The sequence below is a fragment of the Lipotes vexillifer genome, unplaced genomic scaffold, assembly GCF_000442215.2.
Source record: "Lipotes vexillifer unplaced genomic scaffold, Lipotes_vexillifer_v1.1 scaffold1079, whole genome shotgun sequence".
Taxonomy (NCBI): domain Eukaryota; kingdom Metazoa; phylum Chordata; class Mammalia; order Artiodactyla; family Lipotidae; genus Lipotes; species Lipotes vexillifer.
In genome coordinates, this window is record NW_006772344.1 from 215811 (window position 1) to 236074 (window position 20264).

At 43.9% G+C, this 20264-nt stretch overlaps 1 protein-coding gene across 2 annotated transcripts in view; it reads left to right on the top strand.

Moving 5' to 3' along the window:
• Positions 1-20264, top strand: part of FKBP9 (FKBP prolyl isomerase 9) — a 50774-nt gene that overhangs the window by 27062 nt on the left and 3448 nt on the right. For both annotated transcript variants that reach the window (XM_007447401.1, XM_007447402.1), the window contains exons 7-9: positions 4948-5093; positions 13755-13941; positions 18534-18679. In XM_007447401.1, the coding sequence (XP_007447463.1) occupies positions 4948-5093; positions 13755-13941; positions 18534-18679 (479 nt within the window). The remainder of the gene's footprint in view (positions 1-4947; positions 5094-13754; positions 13942-18533; positions 18680-20264) is intronic.

Consider the following 20264-nt stretch of genomic DNA (forward strand, 5'->3'; position numbering starts at 1 on the left):
CTTGTCAGTGTGATTTTGAGTTAGTATTTTCATCTCCAGTATAGGTTTCTATTTTCTGATACTGAATTCCTTCAGAGGTTGTTAGAATAGTCTCCTTGGGGCCTGTGGGAGATGGGTCTGCAGGAAAGCAGGAGAGGCTCACCCTGGACTCCCACAATCCGTCTAGACTGTGCTCGGCTACCCAAGTATAAACCCAACTCTGGGGTACAAGGTGAGAAGTGAGCAGAAGACAGGTCCAGGCGGTAGGATGTGAAGAGAACAGACTTGGTGCTGGGAGACCTGGATTCCAGTCCCTGTGTGTGGTGCCCTAGGTGTGTGACTTTGGATAGCATTTGACCTCCCTGAGCTTCAGTTTTTTCGCTGTTGTTAGCACCTTTCTCAAAGAGATGGTTGGATTAAAGAGAGAAGGTAGGCAGAAGCACTTTAATGGCTTATCTGCTGCAGGGACTGTTTGGATGCTGGGCAGAGGCCGATTACCGAGCCTGTTGTTATTCAAAGCTTTGTTTTGTTTATCAGGCTTAGCCTACAGTTGTGAGCAGGCAACAGGTGTTTGGTATGTGTTGCTCATTCAGGTGGCATGTGTTGTTTGGATTCCTTTAGCTTCCTATAGAGCAAGCAAGTAGTGACAGCAATCTACCTGTTTCTCTGAGGTAAGAGACTTCTCGTTTAATTAGTCACCCAGAAACATTACAGAATTTTTATATGGTATAGTTTTATTTGCATAATTCATTCTTACTACTCCGCGGATCCCTTCTTTTAAATTTTTCATTTAAGTTTTTGGAAAAAGGCAACAGTCTCATGGTTCAAAATTAAAACAAAATATGTGTTAAGTTATGTTGTACCAACCATCCCTGCCAACCTCACATCCCCCTCCCCCCAAGCCACTTAGAGTTAACCACTGTTATTAATAAGTTTCTTTTTTTATTCTTCAAATGTGTGGATTTTTTTCCTAAAGCAGATATAAGCAAATACAATTGTTATATTATTTTCTCCGCTTTATAGTATATAGCATATAGAATACTATATACATATATATAGAACATTATTATATACATATACAGATGACATAATGCTATGTACTATATACAGTATTCTGCTCCTTGCTTTTTTTTTTAATTAATTAATTTATTTTTGGCTGCCTTGGGTCTTCGTTGCTGCGCACGGGCTTTTCTCTAGTTGCGGCGAGCAGGGGCTACTCTTCGTTGCGGCACGCAGGCTTCTCATTGCGGTGGCTTCTCTTGTTGTGGAGCACAGGCTCTAGGTGCGTGGGCTTCAGTAGATGTGGCATGCGGGTTCAGTAGTGTGGCTCGCGGGCTCTAGAGTGCAGGCTCAGTAGTTGTGGTGCATGGGCTTAGTTGCTCTGCAGCATGTGGGATCCTCCCGGACCAGGGCTCGAACCCGTGTCCCCTGCGTTGGCAGGCGGATTCTTAACCATTGCACCACCAGTGAAGCCCCTGCTCCTTGCTTTTTTTCACCTTGGAATTTTTTCATATTAATGCGTAGAGAGAAATCATTTTTTATGTCTGTGTAGTGTGTCATTGAGTGAATATACCATATTTATCTAGCCATTCCCCACTGATGACATTTGAGTTGTTTTTATTTTTTCTATTAAAAAAAATTGAGAGAGTGTATGCGTGTGATTACTTGTCACGTATGAGCTTGGCTCTGTCTTTTATTCCCTGGAATTGTATTTTTAGTTGAAAAGCCATTTTTCTAGTGGATACCAGATTTCTTTCCATATTAATGGAACCACAGTTTTCTTAGGTTTCAAACAGATTTCCATTTTAGTACACTGGGGTCTAATCCATCCTAAGAGCTAAGTAATATTCCATTATATAGATTTGCCTTAATTTAGTAATCAATCCCTATTATTTTCTGTCTTTTGATGTTCTAAATGGGACTGCAATAATTATTTTTGTAGCTAAATCTTAAATAATATGATTGTTTTCTTAGGATGAATTTCTAGAAGAATCTCTAGGTCTAAGGTTATGTGTATTTTTACAGCTTTTGATATAAGTACCAAGTTGTCCTCAAGGAAGATTTTACATCACTAAGAGTACCCCATTTCCTGCAAATCAGCAACATTGGGTATTATTTAAAAATAATCTTTGCCAATTTATAGGAGAAAAATAGAACTTTATAATTGTAATGTCAATTTCTTTGATTGCTATTAAGGTTGAAATTCTTTCAAATGTTTATTGACTATTTGGATATTTTCTTTTGTGATTTACCTGTTTGTGTATTTGCCTGTTTTTTTTTTTTTTTTTTTTCCTTGCGTTATGCGGGCCTCTCACTGTTGTGGCCTCTCCCATTTGCGGAGCACAGGCTCCGGACGCGCAGGCTCAGCGGCCATGGCTCACGGGCCCAGCCGCTCCGCGGCATGTGGGATCCTCCCGAAACGGGGCACGAACCCGCGTCTCCTGCATCGGCAGGCGGACCCTCAAGCACTGCGCCACCAGGGAAGCCCCATTGCCTGTTTTTATATTGAGGATATTGGTATTTGTCCTTTTCTTATTAATTTAAAATCTCTGTACATTAAAGATATTAACACTTTTATGGTTGCATATTGTTGAAATCATATTGCCTGTTTATTTGCATTTTAATTTCAGTTGTTGTGATTTTTGATCTGTTTAAATATAAACCTTTTATGTTGTTAAATACATTCCATTTCTCCTTTACGGCTTTCTTTATTCTTACGTAAATTCTTATATATTCTGTCTTGAGTAACTTGCTAAAAAGTCTCTCCCCACCCCTGGACTTGTTTTTTTTCCCCTAGAGTATATAAATATTCACCTGTATTTTCCTCCTGCTCTTCTAATGGCTTTATTTTTTTATCCTTTAAAGTATTCTCTATTAGAATTTTTATTTTAAAGAGTATTATGTGCTTGGTGTATAAGTGAAACAATGCAAAGATATTGAATAAAATGTAATAATTTCACATCAACCCCTTCCATTTTCACCACTCGAAGTAAATATTAAAAAGCTTCTGCAGGCTGTCTCCAGGTTTATAAATGCTTTCATGTTTCAATCTTAAGTCCATCTGGAATTTATTGTGGTGTTCAGTATGACAGTAAGGATCTAAATTTTTTTTCCAGATGGTTAGCCAGTTTTTCCAACACCCTTTATTGAATAACTGTATTTTCCTCACTCATTTAAAATCTGACATTGATCATATACCAAATTCTTGTATACACTTTTGGGTCTTGGTCTAGAATTTTTATCCTTTTCCAATGATCTAGCTATTTCTGGGCCACAATCATACCTTTAGCTATTGTAACTTTTTAATTTGTATGATACAGAATATTCTTTTTCTTTTTCAACATCATTTTTTCCTACTGTGATACATTGATATGGTTCAAAATCCTCAAAGTATAAAAGAATATACAATGAAGAATTTTTCCCCTATCCTTGTCCCTCAATCACCCAGTTCCCCTCTTCACAGGGAACCAGAGTTATGCACTTCATAGGTCTTCCATACATATACAATGAAATACAGATAATTATGTAGAAAATCTGCTTCCTGGGTGAGGAGAATCATTTGTTACTATCATTTCTTCGCGCCCCTTGGCTTTGTGGTCCCTGAGGGGTGTTGAGGAGGAAGAGCCTCTCAAAACTCTGCCTTTTTACCTCCCTGGTTCCACTGCTGACCATCTTCTCTGACACAGTCATCCTTGGGCTGTGTGATGAGGTGACAGTGGAACTGACTGGCTCTTTCAGGACAAGCTTTTTGCCATATCTGCTCCAGCTGGGAGTGGGTAATGGGTACAGATCACTGTGGTTCAGAGTTCAGTACCTGAAGTGGCAAATGAAGTTTTATTATTTTATTCTGGAATCATCAGGCTTTGTTTTCTCCAAACTCATAGTAATCAGACTCAATTGGCAATTAATACAGAGGCTGGATCTCTCCACTGAGTGGAATGCTTGGGGCTCCTACCAGAGGCACTTGGGAAATTCAGGTACTTACCGGGAGGTAGCTTGGTGAGCATGGATTGCAGTAGGGCGAGTTCACTGTAGAGTTAAATTGCTCTCAGTATATATGCTACTTTTCTGGCAATCTGAATATTCATGTCCCACATATACAGATACTCTCCTCTTTAGAGAAATTCTTAGTTTCTTTCTTTCTTTTCTTTTTCCTTTTTGGGCTTTCATTTGAAACTTTATGTTAGAGTAAGAGAAGACTCTAGAACTTCTAAGTTGTTTCTTTACAAGAGATAACAGAGAGGGCTTCCCTGGTGGCGCAGTGGTTGAGAGTCCGCCTGCCGATGCAGGGGACACGGGTTTGTGCCCCGGTCCGGGAAGATCCCACATGCCGCGGAGAGGCTGGGCCCGTGAGCCATGGCCGCTGAGCCTGCGCGTCCGGAGCCTGTGCTCCGCAATGGGAGAGGCCACAACAGTGAGACGCCCGCGTACCGCCAAAAAAAAAATGGGAGCAAGAAAAATTTAATAAATACAACAATAATGTAAAATATAATATGATTCATACTGTGGTTATGGGGAATATTCAAGAGGGAAAGAAGACAGGCTGAAGAGGGAGATGAAGCAGAAAGAAGGAAGGAAAGAGATAACAGAGAAATTCTTAGTTTCTGACAAGGGCCCCTTTGATGCTTTTTTCATTAACCTGACATGGTCAACAAGCGTACAGTCCGATTTACATTATAGCTACATTTCTGCATGATTGCTTCTTGTAACCTCCATCCCATGCATAACCTGACCAAACCAGAGGGCTAGAGGGCTCGTTTCTGGGAGCGTTTGTGCAGGCGGCAGCTCCCACGCAGTGTGTGGATCCTTGTTCATCATTTCAGGGGAGCGTGTTTCCTGGCTTGTACTCAGATTCTAGGGTTCACCCTATTCCAGGGTCTGGGGGCCCCTGCGCTCTGTTGCCTCATGGTACCAACTACACTGCTGCTGCGATATCCCTCGTGACCAAGCTCTTTTCCTCTTTCCCAGCTACTCGCGGAACCGCACCTTTGACACGTACATTGGGCAGGGCTACGTGATTGCTGGGATGGATGAAGGTTTACTCGGCGTTTGCATTGGAGAGAAGCGGAGGATCGTGGTCCCCCCTCACCTGGGGTATGGTGAGGAAGGAAGAGGTGAGCGCTGGCTGCCTTCTAAGGTTAAACTGAGAGGCACTAACTGATGCTTCCACGCTGCTTGGAACCAGGGCCTCTGGCAAAGCATAGAAGCTAAAGTCTAGCTTCAGACTTGAATACTCAAATAACTCTAGTTTCTAGAGATGCTCTGTCATGACTCCTTGTTCCCCCTGCCCGTTTTCCTTTTTCTTTTGGAAAATTTAAAACCTACACCAAAGTTGAAAGAACTGTACAGTGAACTCCACTTAGATTCACCAATCGTCAACACCTTGCTATATTTGCTTTATATATATAACTACAGTACCTTTTTTCTTTGTTGAGCCATTTGAAAGTAAATTGCAACCCCCCTTTTTTTGTTTTTCGTTTTTATTGAAATATATTTGACATGTAACACTGTGTACATTTAAGGTGTACATGTTATTTTGATACATTTATATATTGTAATGTGATTGCCATTGTGGTGATAATTAGCACCTCTATCATGGTGCATAATTATCATTTCTTTTTGATGGTTGGAATAATTGATAATTAGCAAGTTTGATGATTATAAGACAATATTGTTGTCTATATTCACTATACTGTGCATTAGATTTTGGTTTTTGTTTTTAACAACTTTATTGAGGTATTATTTACGTACCATAAAATTCACCCAATTTAAGTGTACAATTCAATGACTTTTTTTTTTTTTTTTTTTTTTTGCGGTACACGGGCCTCTCACTGCTGTGGCCTCTCCCGTTGCGGAGCACAGGCTCCGGACGCGCAGGCTCAGCAGCCATGGCTCACGGGCCCAGCCGCTCCGCGGCATGTGGGATCTTCCCAGACCGGGGCACGAACCCGTGTCCCCTGCATCGGCAGGCGGACTCTCAACCACTGCGCCACCAGGGAAGCCCCAATTCAATGACTTTTAATAAATGTTGTGAGTTGTGCAACTATCACCTTAATCCAGTTTTAGAATATTTGCCACCCAAACAGCAAACTTCTTTTTAAAAGTTACACAAATAATATATGTTGACTTTAGAAAAAGAAAATAGAGATCAACAACAACAAAAATCTCCCATAATCTCACCACCCAGGAATAACCATTGTTAATCTGGTAGGTGGAATATCGGCCCCAAAAGATGTCCATGTCCTAATCCCCAGAGACTTTGCAGATGTGATTAAGGTAATGGTCTTGAGATGAGGAGATTATCCTGGATTATCCAGGTGGCCTTGATGTACTTACAAGGATCTTTGCAAGAGGGAAGCAGGAGACAAGAGAGAGGAGAAAATGCTACACTGCTGACTTAGAGGATGGAGGAAAGGGCCACAAGTCAAGGAAGGAGGGTGGCCTTGAGAAGCTGGAAAAAGCAAGGAAACAGATTCTCCTGAAACCTCTAAAAGGAACACATCCCTGCCAATACCTTGAATTTAGACTTTGAGTCCAGAGTTATGAGAATAAATTTATGTTGTTTTAAGCCACCAAGCTTGCGGTAATTTGTTACAGCAGTAATAGGAAACTCATATAACCGTGAAGTGACTATCTTTCTATACTTTTGAGTATATGTGAATCTATGTAGATAAAAGGAAATAAACACATATCCATCTACACTATTGACAAAAAGTACTACAGTATTTTTTTGTCAATAAATACTGACAAAAGTGGGATCATCTATATATATTAGTTTGTAATTTTTCTCTTTACGTAATTTGTTGTGAACAATGTTTTATGCCAACAGGTTGCATAGAATTTTAATGGTTGCATAGTATTCCAAACCATATTTCCTTTATTTATTTATTTTTCTCAGATACCATTTTTTGCTAGCTTACTTTGGAAGAGTTGATACAGTATTTATTTTGCTTTTGTGTTCTTTTTGCTGATGAGATTCTGGCTGGCCTGGCTGGCTGTACACATTCATTTCGTTAACCTGCTTCTGACTTCTACTGCTACAGTGGATTTCAGAATTTTCCCAGTAGGATTTGTTTGGAGGATCTAAGAATCATCAGGTTGGTTGGAACTAGGCTGTACCATGGAGAAACATTATTTTTTCCTGACTTAAATTTCTGATTTATAAAGCCACAACAAATCACAGCTTAAGGTCTTAAGATCCTTCAACAAACCTTGCTTCATGTTCTGTTTGTCTGGTGTCTTGATGCTCTGTTGTTTTGTATTATGTAAATTTCTACTTCTAGCCAAATACATGCAGGAATAGACAAATACTTTCCGCGGATTCATGTTTCATTTTGCCCTCAGGACTAATTCTTCCTTTCCCTGAAAAGAATATACTGATGGAAAACATTTGCTTCAATTATTTCTCCTTTTGGCTTTCTCACAAGTATGAGACAGTTTTGCAAAGAATTATGTAAGGCTCTGGGAAACATTTGAAGTCTCATAAATTTTCTGGGGATGAGGCCACTTCATCCTGAATCATTTGTTCCCATGGTGGGGGGAGGGGCACCCTGGCAAGTAACGCCCAGCTGCTCTTGCACAGGGTCTGTTTCTGTCCTATTGATTAGCGAGTGCCCTTGGCCTCCTTGTGGGGTTTGCCCAGGACCTAATGCTAATCACTGAGGGACTGACCTTAGAAGGGTGTCAGGACACAGAGGAAGCCTGTGGCTTTCTCACCACATACCACAGGGCCAGGCACATGGTAAGCCTTCAGTAAATATTTGTGGAAGGAAGAAATGCTGGACTTTCCGACTCATCAGCATTTCATTTTGTTGCAGCCATTTTCTCTTGCAGGGTTGGTGGAGGGGAGGGGGTAGGCCTTCTGTAAAGGCTCTGGCCCTTTCTGCTGTCTGCTTTGTTCCACAGGGACAGCCCTGAATTTAGAGCGTTTGGATGTTTGCAGCCCTGAAGTGGAGAATGGATTCTGCTGCAGGGTTGTGGCAGCATCACTTCCTCAGTTTTCTGTTCCCCAACTTCCACATGACCTTCTAAGCACTCTTTTTCGAAAGTGAAGAAAGCTAATCTTTTACCCACACTGTGAAGGACTTCTCATGTACGAGCTCATTCAAACCTCAAAACAGTTCTCTGTTAAGATAAGGAGGCCCAGAGAGGTTGAGTCATTTGCTAGAGGCCACAATAGCTAATCAGTGATGGAGTTGAATTACACCCAGGGTTCTTGCTGCCTGTGTCATAGGCAGAGGGGAAGAATGAGTTTCCATTATGCTGTGACTTGTTGATACCCATATATGAAGAACTCAGAACTCCAACGAGAATCCCAGAGCTCTCAGAGGAAACCCACACTGCCAAGAGCCGCCGTGTTTCCTTCTGGCCCAGTTGGCCGGCTGCTTTATTTTTTGTCATCTGTGTCTCTTCTTTTTTTTTTTTTTTTTTTTTTTTTTGCAGTACGCGGGCCTCTCACTGTTGCGGCCTCTCCCGTTGCGGAGCACAGGCTCCGGACGCGTAGGCTCAGCAGCCATGGCTCACGGGCCCAGCCGCTCCGCGGCATGTGGGATCTTCCCAGGCCGGGGCACGAACCCGTGTCCCCTGCATCGGCAGGTGGACTCTCAACCACTGCGCCACCAGGGAAGCCCTGTGTCTCTTTTTGAGGCAGCTTATCTAGTGGGAAAAATTGATGAATACTTTTCTGCATTGGTTAAGGGTTTATTCAGAGAGGAGGCTGGTGTTGGGGGCCTAATGAAATGTTGGATTATTTTCACCTGTTTGCTGGTGTTGGGGAGGAGGTAGTTTCCTCTACCCTTCTAAGTTCTTCTGGCTGGTCTAAGAAATAAATTGATATGAGACAGATTAACAGGAGAAAAATCAAACAAAGTTTAATGACATGTATATATGGGAGAGACCTAGGGAAACTGACTAACTCACCAGAATGTCTGAAGCCCTCACCTTAAACACCACCATTAGCTAAAGACAGAAGAGGATGTTGGGGGTACTGGTTTCGGACCTGGAGATGGAAAAGCAAATGTTTACTGGGCCACACAGACATTGGGACACCAAGAGAAATTTTAACTAACAGATTTTGCTAGGTTCCTTCCTAGTTCATACAGTAGTTATGTATGGTGATAGCTCCCCCCATTCCCCAACAGGTCTTCTATCTACATTCTTTAGGCAGTTAAGGAGGTAAAAAGAAAGGTTTTCTTTTTTTCTTTTTTTTTTGAGTCTTTTGCGTCTTGTTGATTTTCAACTTGAAATAATCCACATGTCGAAGAGACATTTTTGGGGTGGCAATTTTACTCCCCTACACTGGTCAGCAGTTATTTTTACACTGTATATTCTTTGGAGAAGGCAGAGCCAGATAGAGGGAATGAGGGTGGAAGGGGTGCTGGCTGCCTGGAGCAGGTGAGATCTTATGGCTCGAGGTCTAGTCTGGGTTTTTTTGTAGGCCCAGCAACCCCATCTATCTGTCCATCAAAGATTTAGTGAGTGCCAGGCTTCCCTGGTGGCGCAGTGGTTAAGAATCCGCCTGCCGATGCAGGGGACACGGGTTCGAGCCCTGGTTCGGGAAGGTCCCGCATGCTGCGGAGCAACTAAGCCCGTGAGCCACAACTACTGAGCCTGTGCTCTAGAGCCCGTGAGCCACAACTACTGAAGCCCGTGCGCCTAGAGCCCGTGCTCTGCAACAAGAGAAGCCACCGCAATGAGAAGCCCGCACACTGCAACGAAGAGTAGCCCCCGCTCTCTGCAACTAGAGAAAGCCCACGCACAGCAATGAAGACCCAACACAGCCAAAAATAATAAATAAATAAAAATAAAATTTATTAAAAAATTTTTTTTATTGAGTGCCTTCATGACCAGGCACTGCCCTAAGGTGTTGGGGATTCAGCAGAGAAAAAGACAAACTCCCAGCCCACATAGAGCTTACGTTCTTATTGATGCCTCAGTAGATGTGCGTTTGTGCCTTAATCAGACACCTGGTAGACTGACTCATGCTAACTTCCTAGGAGCTGACATAGAACCGGACATTGAATACTTACTTGACAGGGTGTGATTGACCTCTCCACTGATCAGAATACTTGGACCTGGGATCCTGGGGGCCTGAGAAGCTGGGTTACTTATCAGGAAAGTGCTGGGCAAACTGATATCAGAGCACAGGGGTGTGGGTAGTCCTGGTGCCCTAAGATAGTCCTGCACATGAATGTACCTTTGAGGGTGTCAATTAAAAACAACAACAATGTAAGAGCTGTGAGTTCAGTTTTATAGTTTTATTTGGGGTTACTGAGGACTGTAGCCTGGGAGATAGCCTCTCAGATTGCTCTGAGGAACTGCTCCAAAGAGGTAAGGGGGATGGCTAGTATATATGTGAATTTGGAGGAAGGATATGTGCAATAAAGCACACATCTTTTTTTTAAATTAATTAATTTATTTGTTATTATTTTTGGCTGTGTTGGGCTTCGTTGCTGTGCGTGGGCTTTCTCTAGTTGTGGTGAGTGGGGACTACTCTTCCTTGCAGTGTGTAGGCTTCTCATTGTGGTGGCTTCTCTTGTTGTGGAGCACAGGCTCTAGGCACACAGGCTTCAGTAGTTGCGGCACATAGGCTCAGTAGTTGTGGCTTGCGGGCTCTGGAGCACAGGCTCAGTAGTTGTGTTGCATGGGCTTAGCTGCTCCACGGCATGTGGGATCTTCCAGGGCCAGGGCTCGAACCCGTGTTGCCTGTATTGGCAGGCAGATTCTTAACCACTGTGCCACCAGGGAAGCCCTAAAGCACACATCTTGGTAGAAGGTAACTGCTAGTCACGGGGAATAGGTATCTTAGTTACTGACTTTAGTGCTTTTCTAAGTGTAGGAAGATGCAAGAGTCTGGGTTCATAAAGTTTTCTCCTGAAAACCTCTAACTACCTGGAGGCCTGTTCTGCCAGTTTTCCCAGAGCACAGGTACTTTATCCCTGATCTACCCCCTGAATGTTTTCCAAGGTGTGCTGTAGGTCAGTGACTGCAGTGGCTAATGACTGAATTCTTGTAGATCCAGGTGGCAAGCAACATTCACTTAGTTGGTGCTGGGCTGCAAGCCTTGTAGTTGCCCAGCCTCGAAGCTGAAGAAAGAGCCCAGAGACAGCAACAGAGACATCAACCAGTTATTGGATAAGGGATCTTACAAGTCTGCAGCAAAAGATCCTGGAGTAACACCCCATCGTGAACGGCAGAGGGCAGGCAGAACATGGCAGGAATCTTCGCTACTTGCGGGGGAGAAGGGGCCACCATTTAAAGGGGGAACTGATGTCAGCTTGGCTCATCAGTTACCAGGGAAACCAGCACCTGGGGCAGGGGGCAAGCATGTAGGCAGTTACTGATTAAGCGCTATGATTAAGAGAATTGGATAGTCATGTGAGTGAAGCAGGGACTGATTGAGCAGGGGCTGTACAGAGAGCAAGAAAACAGCCCTCTTGAATGGTCCAACCATATAGTTGGCAAGGGGAGGTTAAGTTTGTACGAGCCCAAGGCCATCAGTTTCTTGTCCCTTTCTGGGCTTCGTCCACACGTTTTTTTCAGAGAGGTTATTGGAGCTGCTCAAGATGCAGCTTTCTTTTCCACCAATCCCCTTCATCACAACCATGGCCTGCACCTTGGTCCTCCTCATGGAGATGAGAGGTGGGGTTCCTAAATATCCTCAGCTGCTCACTTACAGACCATTTAGCACAGCGCTCCTAAACCTTGGCTGCCCCTTAGAAACTCCTGGAAAACCAATGCCTGGTGCCACTGTAGTCCAGCCGTTCTGCAATGTTGTGGCATATCACAGGCAAGAATCACCTGGAGAGCTTAAAGATCACAGAAACAGAGGTGCTGCATGGGAAAGGGCCTGGCCCTTTGCGTTTTCACCAAGTTCTCCAGGACATCCTGATGGCGCCCAAGGCCAAGATCACTGCAATAGGCGAGCTACATCTGAATCTCAGAGTGGGGCCCAGGTGATGTTTTTTTCAGATGATCATGATTTTTTCTTTTATTCTGTAAATGTGGTGAATTATATTATTTTTTTATTGTGGTAAAATGCACATATTTACCATTTTAACACTTTTTAAGTTTACAGTTCAGTGCCGTTGAATATATTCACAATGTTGTGTAACTATCACCGCTGTCTATACCCAGAACTTTTCCATCATCCCCAACACAAACTCCCCATTAACCTCTCCCCCTCCAGCCCTTGGTAACCACCGTTCTACTTTCTGTCTCTATGAATTTGCCTATTCCAGGTGCCTCATATAAGTGAAAGCATACAATATTTGTCTTTCTGTGTCTGGTTTCTTTCACTGAGCATAATGTTTTCAAGGTTCGTTCCAAGTTCGTTTTAATGAGCAACCAAGATTGAGAAACCACTTGTCTGGCTCCACAGCCACTGCCCCCCATTAGTGTGTGCTGTTTCCCACAAAGAGCTGCCCTTGGCCCTGGTTCCAGCCACCCTCCTATGGCAGTTTGCAATACCTGGTTCCTCTGGGAAAGATCCTGGACCCTGTTAACCACTCACTTCAGCAACTCTCCATCACTAGTGAGTATGAGGCACCTGTGTGCTGCTGTAAAAGCCCAAGCTTCTCTAATTACTACCTTGGTAACTTTGGGCAGCCATCAAAATCTGTGCCTCAGTTTCCTCATCTGTAGGTTGGGAATATAGGATTATAATGAGAATTAAATAAACTAATACACCTAAAGCACTTAGAAGAGTGCCTGGTACCTAACAAGCACCTACCCATTAAGTGTGTGTTAGAGAGACAGCAGCCGGGAAACAGATGAGCACATGGTGGGGTGGGGGTGGTGTGATCTGGAGGATGGGGTTGGGGAGGGGCTGTTGATGTTCACATTGGGTTACTGAATTCTGACTATAGCTGTGTTGTTTTCTTGAACAAGTTATATCTGAGTTGGTTTTCTTGTCTGTAAAATGCTAATGAAAATATTATACCTCCTTGATTCTAAGTAACACTGTTTACAAATTTTTTACATGTAAACTTATCTGAAATGATCTGGGGGTGTGGTTAACAACTGATACCCTCTTGAGAAGCTGTCATTAAATGAATGGATGACCTGCTACTCCTGCATTTATGGTAATATTTACCCAACAGGGTTCCTGCAGGGATTTAATGAGAGAGGGTTCCTGCAGGGATTTAATGTAAACTGTAAAACATTATTCAGATGTGAGATAATGTTTTCAAAAATGGAAAAGAGTAATAATTTTGTGTAGAACAAACAGGATGTGTTGTAAAGCACTTTGTGAGTTGTTACGTGTAGTATATCTTAAGGGGCATATATGGGCCAAGTTTGGCTAGGTGATTTCCCCTGTGAAGTTTCTGTTGGTTTTGCTTCTCTTAGGCAGTGGTAGGGCACTAAAGTGATTTTCATTCTACAGCTGATTTTCTCATCTCACCTCTTCTAGCAGGAGCGGGGCAAGCCTTAATTTGGTTGAGCTTTAGTTTTCTCATCTGTGATGAACTTAGCCATAAATCTTTCAGGTTGAACCATTCCATGGGGCAGTAGTACCGTGTCTTGAATTTTAGTCCAAAGTGTGCTCCTGACTGTGGACCCTGGACAAATCTGTGCCTCAGTTTCCCCATCTATAAATTGGGTTAGGCTACTTCTAATGGCCCTTCCAGCTTCACTCTTCCAGCATTGCCTAAGATTTCACAGCTGGGTCCCCGTGTTCCTCACTGGAGGTCTGTGAGGAATACCTGGTGATACTGGGGAGGCACGTGCGCTGCTGCTTGGAGGGTTCCCTCTAATTGCCTTTGTCTGTCCTTTAGGGAACATCCCCGGCTCGGCCGTGCTGGTGTTTGACATCCATGTGATTGACTTTCACAACCCTTCAGACTCCATCAGCATCACCTCCCACTATAAGCCCCCCGACTGTTCAGTGCTGAGTAAGAAGGGGGATTACCTCAAGTATCACTACAACGCCTCGCTTCTGGATGGGACCCTGCTGGATTCCACGTAAGGGCTGCCAGGGATCGGTGGGGTGTGAGCCTGGCAGATAACAGTCAGTGTTCCAACAATCCTCCTTTTCTTTTCAACAGATACTGGTTGAGAGCTTTTATCTTCACGCCCTTTGCACTGAGTATCTCAAGTGTACATCGCTACTCCGGTGCATTGTTCCAAGAGTTCCCTATGAATGGTTTCATCCTGCACCCGTGAAACTGTCTTTCTGAAAAGCAGATCTCATCTTATCCTGCTGTCTTTAAAAATTAACCCACAGATAAAATCTAAACTCCAGAGTCTGGCACATCAGGCTCTCTTGTCAGCTCTGTTCTGCCTTGCCAGCATCTTCTGTTGAGGCCCGTCTTGTGCCTCCCAGGGGTGCCGTGTGCAGTGGTGCAGGATGTGCACTGCTTACACCCTTCCTTCTGGCCAGCTTCTGCCTTGGCTTAAATGTATTCCCTTTTCTCAAAATCTTTGCTTAATTCCTAGGAAGAATCAACTGCTCCCATTTCTGTAGTCGCATAGTCTCATAATGTTATATGTATTACCTGCCTTTTAGTTATTTTTGTTTCTATCACTCTTGCTGGTCTGAAAACCTTAGACACCCAACATGTTTATTCATATTATTCCTTACACCATCAACAGTGTATACTAGTATCATACAGATAAAAGGAGCCTTCCTTCTTATGTATCTGAATCTTCAGAGGTATCTATAAGTTAATACAATATTCTCTTCTTTGGGAAAGAAACATTTTTGGCCTTTCTTTTTTTAAAATTTTATTTACTTTAGGCTGCATTGGGTCTTCGTTGCTGTGCACAGGCTTTCTCTAGTTGTGGTGAGCGGGGGCTACTCTTTGTTGCGGTGTGCTGGCTTATTGTGGTGGCTTCTCGTTGCAGAGCACAGGCTCTAGGTGTGCGGGCTTCAGTAGTTGTGGCACACGGGCTCAGTAGTTGTGGCTTATGGGCTCTAGAGTGCAGGCTCATCAGTTGTGGCACACGGGCTTCAGTAGTTGTGGCGCACGGGCTTATTTGCTCCGTGGCATGTGGGATCTTCCCGGACCAGGGCTCAAACACGTGTCCCCTGCATTGGCAGGCAGATTCTTAACCACTGTGCTAACAGGGAAGTCCCTGTTTATTTTATTTGTTTATTTTTGGCTACATTGGATCTTCGTTGCTGCGTGTGGGTTTTCTCTAGTTGCAGCAAGCAGGGGCTAATCTTTGTTGCGGTGCATGAGCTTCTCATTGTGGTGGCTTCTCTTGTCGTGGAGGACAGGCTCTAGGCATGTGGGCTTCAGTAGTTGTGGTACACGGGCTCAGTAGTTGTGGTTCGTGGGCTCTAGAGCACAGGCTCAGTAGCTGTGGTGCATGAGCTTAGTTGCTCTGCGGCATGTGGGATCTCCCCTGACCAGGGCTCGAACCCGTGTCCCCGGCATTGGCAGGTGGATTCTTAACCATGGTGCCATGCAGGGAAGCCCTGTCTTTCTTTATGTCTCCATATAAGTACACCCATTTTTGTATTGAGCCTGACTTAGATTCCCAAGTTTAGTCTTGAGGAGAAAGAAGGGCTTCATATAAATGTGTGCTACTGCATTTATTCTAGATGGGGAGGGTCTTCTTTCCCTCTCACGCGTACCTCTGCCTTCTAGCTTCAGGTGACAGAGTGTGGCTGGGGAGAGCCAGCGTGGAGAGCCTGAGGGACATACTCCTCAGAGCATTCTCTCTGGTGCTGTGCGATCCGGTATCCTCAGGCAGTTAACGTATTTCATGAGATCTAAAATGTGCTGGTTGTTAGAAGTATCATTTTATGTGTCTCAAGAAAGTAAGAACACTGCCAAAAAATAATGAGATGACGTCAATTGTAAGATGTATCCCAAATCAAGAGATATTAAAAAAAATAAAATATGCGTTATAGAATCAAGGAAATATGTTCTAGGTTCTGGGGCCCAGATTTACAGGGACCTGGCTTACAACAAACCTCTTTGCACTGATGATTAGACAGTGAGGAAGAAGATGGCTTGTAGTTGTTTTGGGATCAAGTGAGCTTATGCATGGGAAAACTAGGTTAGAACAGTCTTTAAGGCCGATGGCTAGCTGTCATTGCTCTGGCCAACGTTCATATTCTTGTCTGGTGCTCCTATGGCCTTGGAAAGGGAAGTGGGGGTGGGAAATGAACAAAGGAATTTCTTCTCTGGTGGGTTCAGGATACGCTTCTCACGTGGGGTGGGAGAATCAGTCTTCCTGCTTCTAATGTGTTTTTGGCGGATGTACAATATTGTTACAGAGCATCCGGGAGCCACGTGATGCTCCTTCCTCTTCTCAGAAACTCCATTCTGAACCACTTGAGTCATTTGTGTCACGTGTAAATTGACATGGAAGAGCAGTGTCTGGGCGTCCCTGCTGGTCTCCGCTGGGTGGAAGCTTCAGAATAATGGGATAATGGGAAGTGTGGCAGGAGACTGCTTACCAGGGTGTGGGAGAGGAGCTCCTTCTGGAAGAGGGGATCTGGCCCCACCCCAAGCCCACATGGGCTCTGTAAACAAGGAGGCAGGTGCTGCTGTGGTTGCTCGTTCATCAGCGCTAGGAGAATCCATGATGGAGAGGTTAGAGGGGAATGTGGGTGGAGAGCCAGAGGGGGCAGCCTGCAGGCAGGAAGCAGGAAGCTTGCAATGAATGGGAAGCCGGGAATGCACAGAAGGAATGAGGAGAATGTCTGAGAAAAAAACTGCAAAATAAAAATAAAATGACTTGAGGAAAAAGAATTAGCAGGGTTTTCAGAGATGATACATGAAAACAAATTGCTTGCTTGGAGGATTTTTTTAAAAATTTATTTATTTATTTTTGGCTGTGTTGGGTCTTCGTTGCTGCGCGCGGGCTTCCTCTAGTTGCGGTGAATGGGGGCTACTCTTCACTGCGGTGCACGGGCTTCTCATTGTGGGGTTCTCTTGTGGAGCACGCACGGGCTCGCAGCGCATGGGCTCAGTAGTTGTGGCGCACAGGCTTAGTTGCTCTGCGGCATGCGGGATCTTCCTGGACCAGGGCTCGAACCCATGTCCCTTGCATTGGCAGGCGGATTCTTAACCACTGTGCCACCAGGGAAGCCCTTGGAGCATTTTTTTTTAATGTATGTTGAAACTGGCCTCAGAGAAGAGTAAACATTTGTTATTTGATAACTAAATGAGTTCTCAAATATTCTGTAAGACTTTGAAACCCAGTAGTCCCACGGGAAGTTCCCCACGGTCCCTGGAGAGAGGCAGTGTGAGGGCGCCTCTGTGCTGCTGACAAAGGAGGGATTGTGTGGGGGGCAGGACAGAGAACCTGCCTGCCCTCCCGCAGGCCTGGGGCCAAGGCATCCTTTGCCAGAATTGGCTTTGTTTCTGCTTCCTCCCAGGTAGGACAAATGCAAACGTGGTTTTAATTTGCTAGCTCCAGAGAACCAGCCTGGCCCTGGGAACCAGCTTGAGGAGGGAAGGAGGCTGCGGCCCTGCAGCCAGGGGAGGCTGGGAAGCCTGAGAAGGGGAGGTGGCCAGGGGCAGTCCCTTCCCTGTTGTCACCACTTGGTGATGGACATCAAGGGGGCGCCAAGATATCCAGGAGGCTTTTCTTCCTTGCCATTGAAGAACATTCCCACTGTTTGCCTTTAGGATGTGATAGGAATGCCATCAATTTGGAAATAGATTTACTTTCAGTAGTGAATGAGGTGATTGAGCCAACTTTTATTTGTTTAGATTCCCCTGGGACCTTGGGCATCAAGGATAATTAACAACATGGCCCAAGTTCCCAGTTATTTTTCTGGAGTCATAGGCTGTTACAGGCACAAGCACTTCACACTCTCAAGGCCATCCATTTATTGAGCTCTTCATGCTTGCTCTCTGCCGTGCCAAGCATATTACTTACTATTTGAAACCTGTGCAATCGCTGTTATTATCTCCATTTTATAGATGAGGAAAACTGAGAGATTATATTTTCTAGGGTCAAATTAAATTTGACCAGGATTCAAACTCAGGTCTTGCTGAATCCAAATCCCAGGATCTTAACTACATTACATATTTTTTAAATTCTCATGGAAATTTCTGACTAGCTACAACACTGACTAAAACTTAGAGAAAAATTGCAAGACCAATACAAAGAACTTCCCCCCTACGCCGAACCATTGGTGAGAAGGTTGCCACTACGATGTCTCTTCACCTCTGAAAACTTTAGTGTGTATTTCCAACAACGGTGGACATTCTCCTACATAATTCAATTAAAATCAGGAAGTTAATGTTGATACATTACTTTTCATCCTCAGACCCCACTTAAGTTTTGCCAAATGTTCCAATAAGGTCTTTTAAAGCAAAAGGATCCATTCCAGTATGTCCAAAACTCTCAAACTCTCGAACTCCCTTAGTCTTCCTTTGATTTTCACCTTGACACTTTTGAAGGTTATGGGCTGGTTGTTTTGCAGAATGTCCCTCAATGTGGGCTTGTCTAATGTTTCCTTATGATTCCATAGGGGTTCTGTATCTTTGGCAGAAAGATCACAGAAGTGATATGTTCTTCTCAGGAGGACACTCTTAAGTACCAGTGGGTTCATGGCCTAACCGGAGACTCTTCTGTTTCATTTTTAGGTGGAACTTAGGTAAAACGTATAATATTGTTCTGGGATCTGGACAAGTCGTGTTGGGAATGGATATGGGTCTCAGAGAGATGTGCGTTGGAGAGAAACGGACTGTGATCATTCCACCCCACCTGGGCTATGGGGAGGCTGGTGTGGGTGAGTATGCAACAATGTTAAAAGGTGTTTGGGGCACATTCACCGTCTGTATTTTGTGCTTACTTAGAATCACAATATGCTTCTTCCATTTAAAACCCAAAGACTGTGGGACATTTTTTTTTTCTAATTTATTTTTGGCTGTGTTGGGTCTTCATTGCTGTGCGTGGGCTTTCTCTAGTTCCAGCGAGTGCGGGCTACTCTTCCTCGTTGCGGTGTGCGGGCTTCTCATTGCCGTGGCTTCTCTTGTTGCGGAGCATGGGCTCTAGGCACATGGGCTTCAGTAGTTGTGGCTCACGGGCTGTAGAGTGCAGGCTCAGTAGTTGTGGCGCACGGGCTTAGTTGCTCTGTGGCATGTGGGATCTTCCCGGACAAGGGCTCGAACCTGTGTCCCCTGCATTGGCAGGCGGATTCTTAACCACTGTGCCACCAGGGAAGCCCAGGGACTTTTATTTAAGTATTTAGCATTTTTGTTTCAAGACCCTGTGAATTTGGTGTTAGTGCCACGTTAATGGGATTAAGCAGGGGTTTCTGTGAAATAAACCTTGGCTCTTCAAACCCACATGTGGGAAATGTCCCTGAAAGGGCTTGCCAGGTGATTTCTCTTAGGTGAGCCAGGTGCTTCCTTGGGGAACTGTTTCCCAGGACACTGGAATGCTGAACCTATAAGCTATCCAAGGAGATTTCCTTGTGGAAGAGATTGGTTTCAAGTTCTGGAAATACTGGCGTTACGTTGCCCTCACAGCTGTTACAGTTTACTTCATGATTTTGGCCAAAATGAGCCCTCCTCATGGGGGTGGGTGGGAACCCCTTCTTTTTCAGTTTTTATGCCCCTACTGTCTGGAGATGGAGGAGAGGGAAAGTGCTAACTTATAGAAGTGATAGGCACTTTGGATTTTCTTTTTCAAAAATTTTAAGTAATTGTAAAAGATACTCTCTGCTAATCCCCCCTAATCGGAGAAGAAACACTTTAAAAAATATGTAGTATATCCTGTACGACCATGCTCCTATGATATAGATTATAGTTATAATATATAATTTAAAATAATGCACATTTATTTATAGTCACATACTTATAAGTTCTTTTGGGCTCATACTATATATACTGTTCTAGAATTTGTGTTTACAAATCATATCCTGGATCATGATTTTAAGGCATACTGTATTATTCTTAAAGTTCAGCGGTAAGATTTATTCAAAAGTTCAAGCACCATTGTAGTCTCTGCTAGTGGCTTTTAAACTTTTTTCACCAAGACACAGTAAGAATTACATTTTATCTCCCAATCTGTGTTACACATAAGCATGCAATTTTACCTAATATACATATCCATTTAATTTTATATATAAAATTAAAACTAAGTTTCATAAAACAATACCTATCCTTTCTATGTGCAGTGTATTCTGATTTTATTCTATCCCTTAATTAAAAAAAAATATTGGTCACCATTCTCTAAACTGATTTTGATACTCACTACCCAGAGTTTGGAAAAACCACTCACTGATTGATGCTGAACTTTCTTGCTTTCGCAAGAGATGCCTCTATCCATGAGGCAGCTAGAACCGGGGTGGCCGGGGGCGCGGGGGGGGG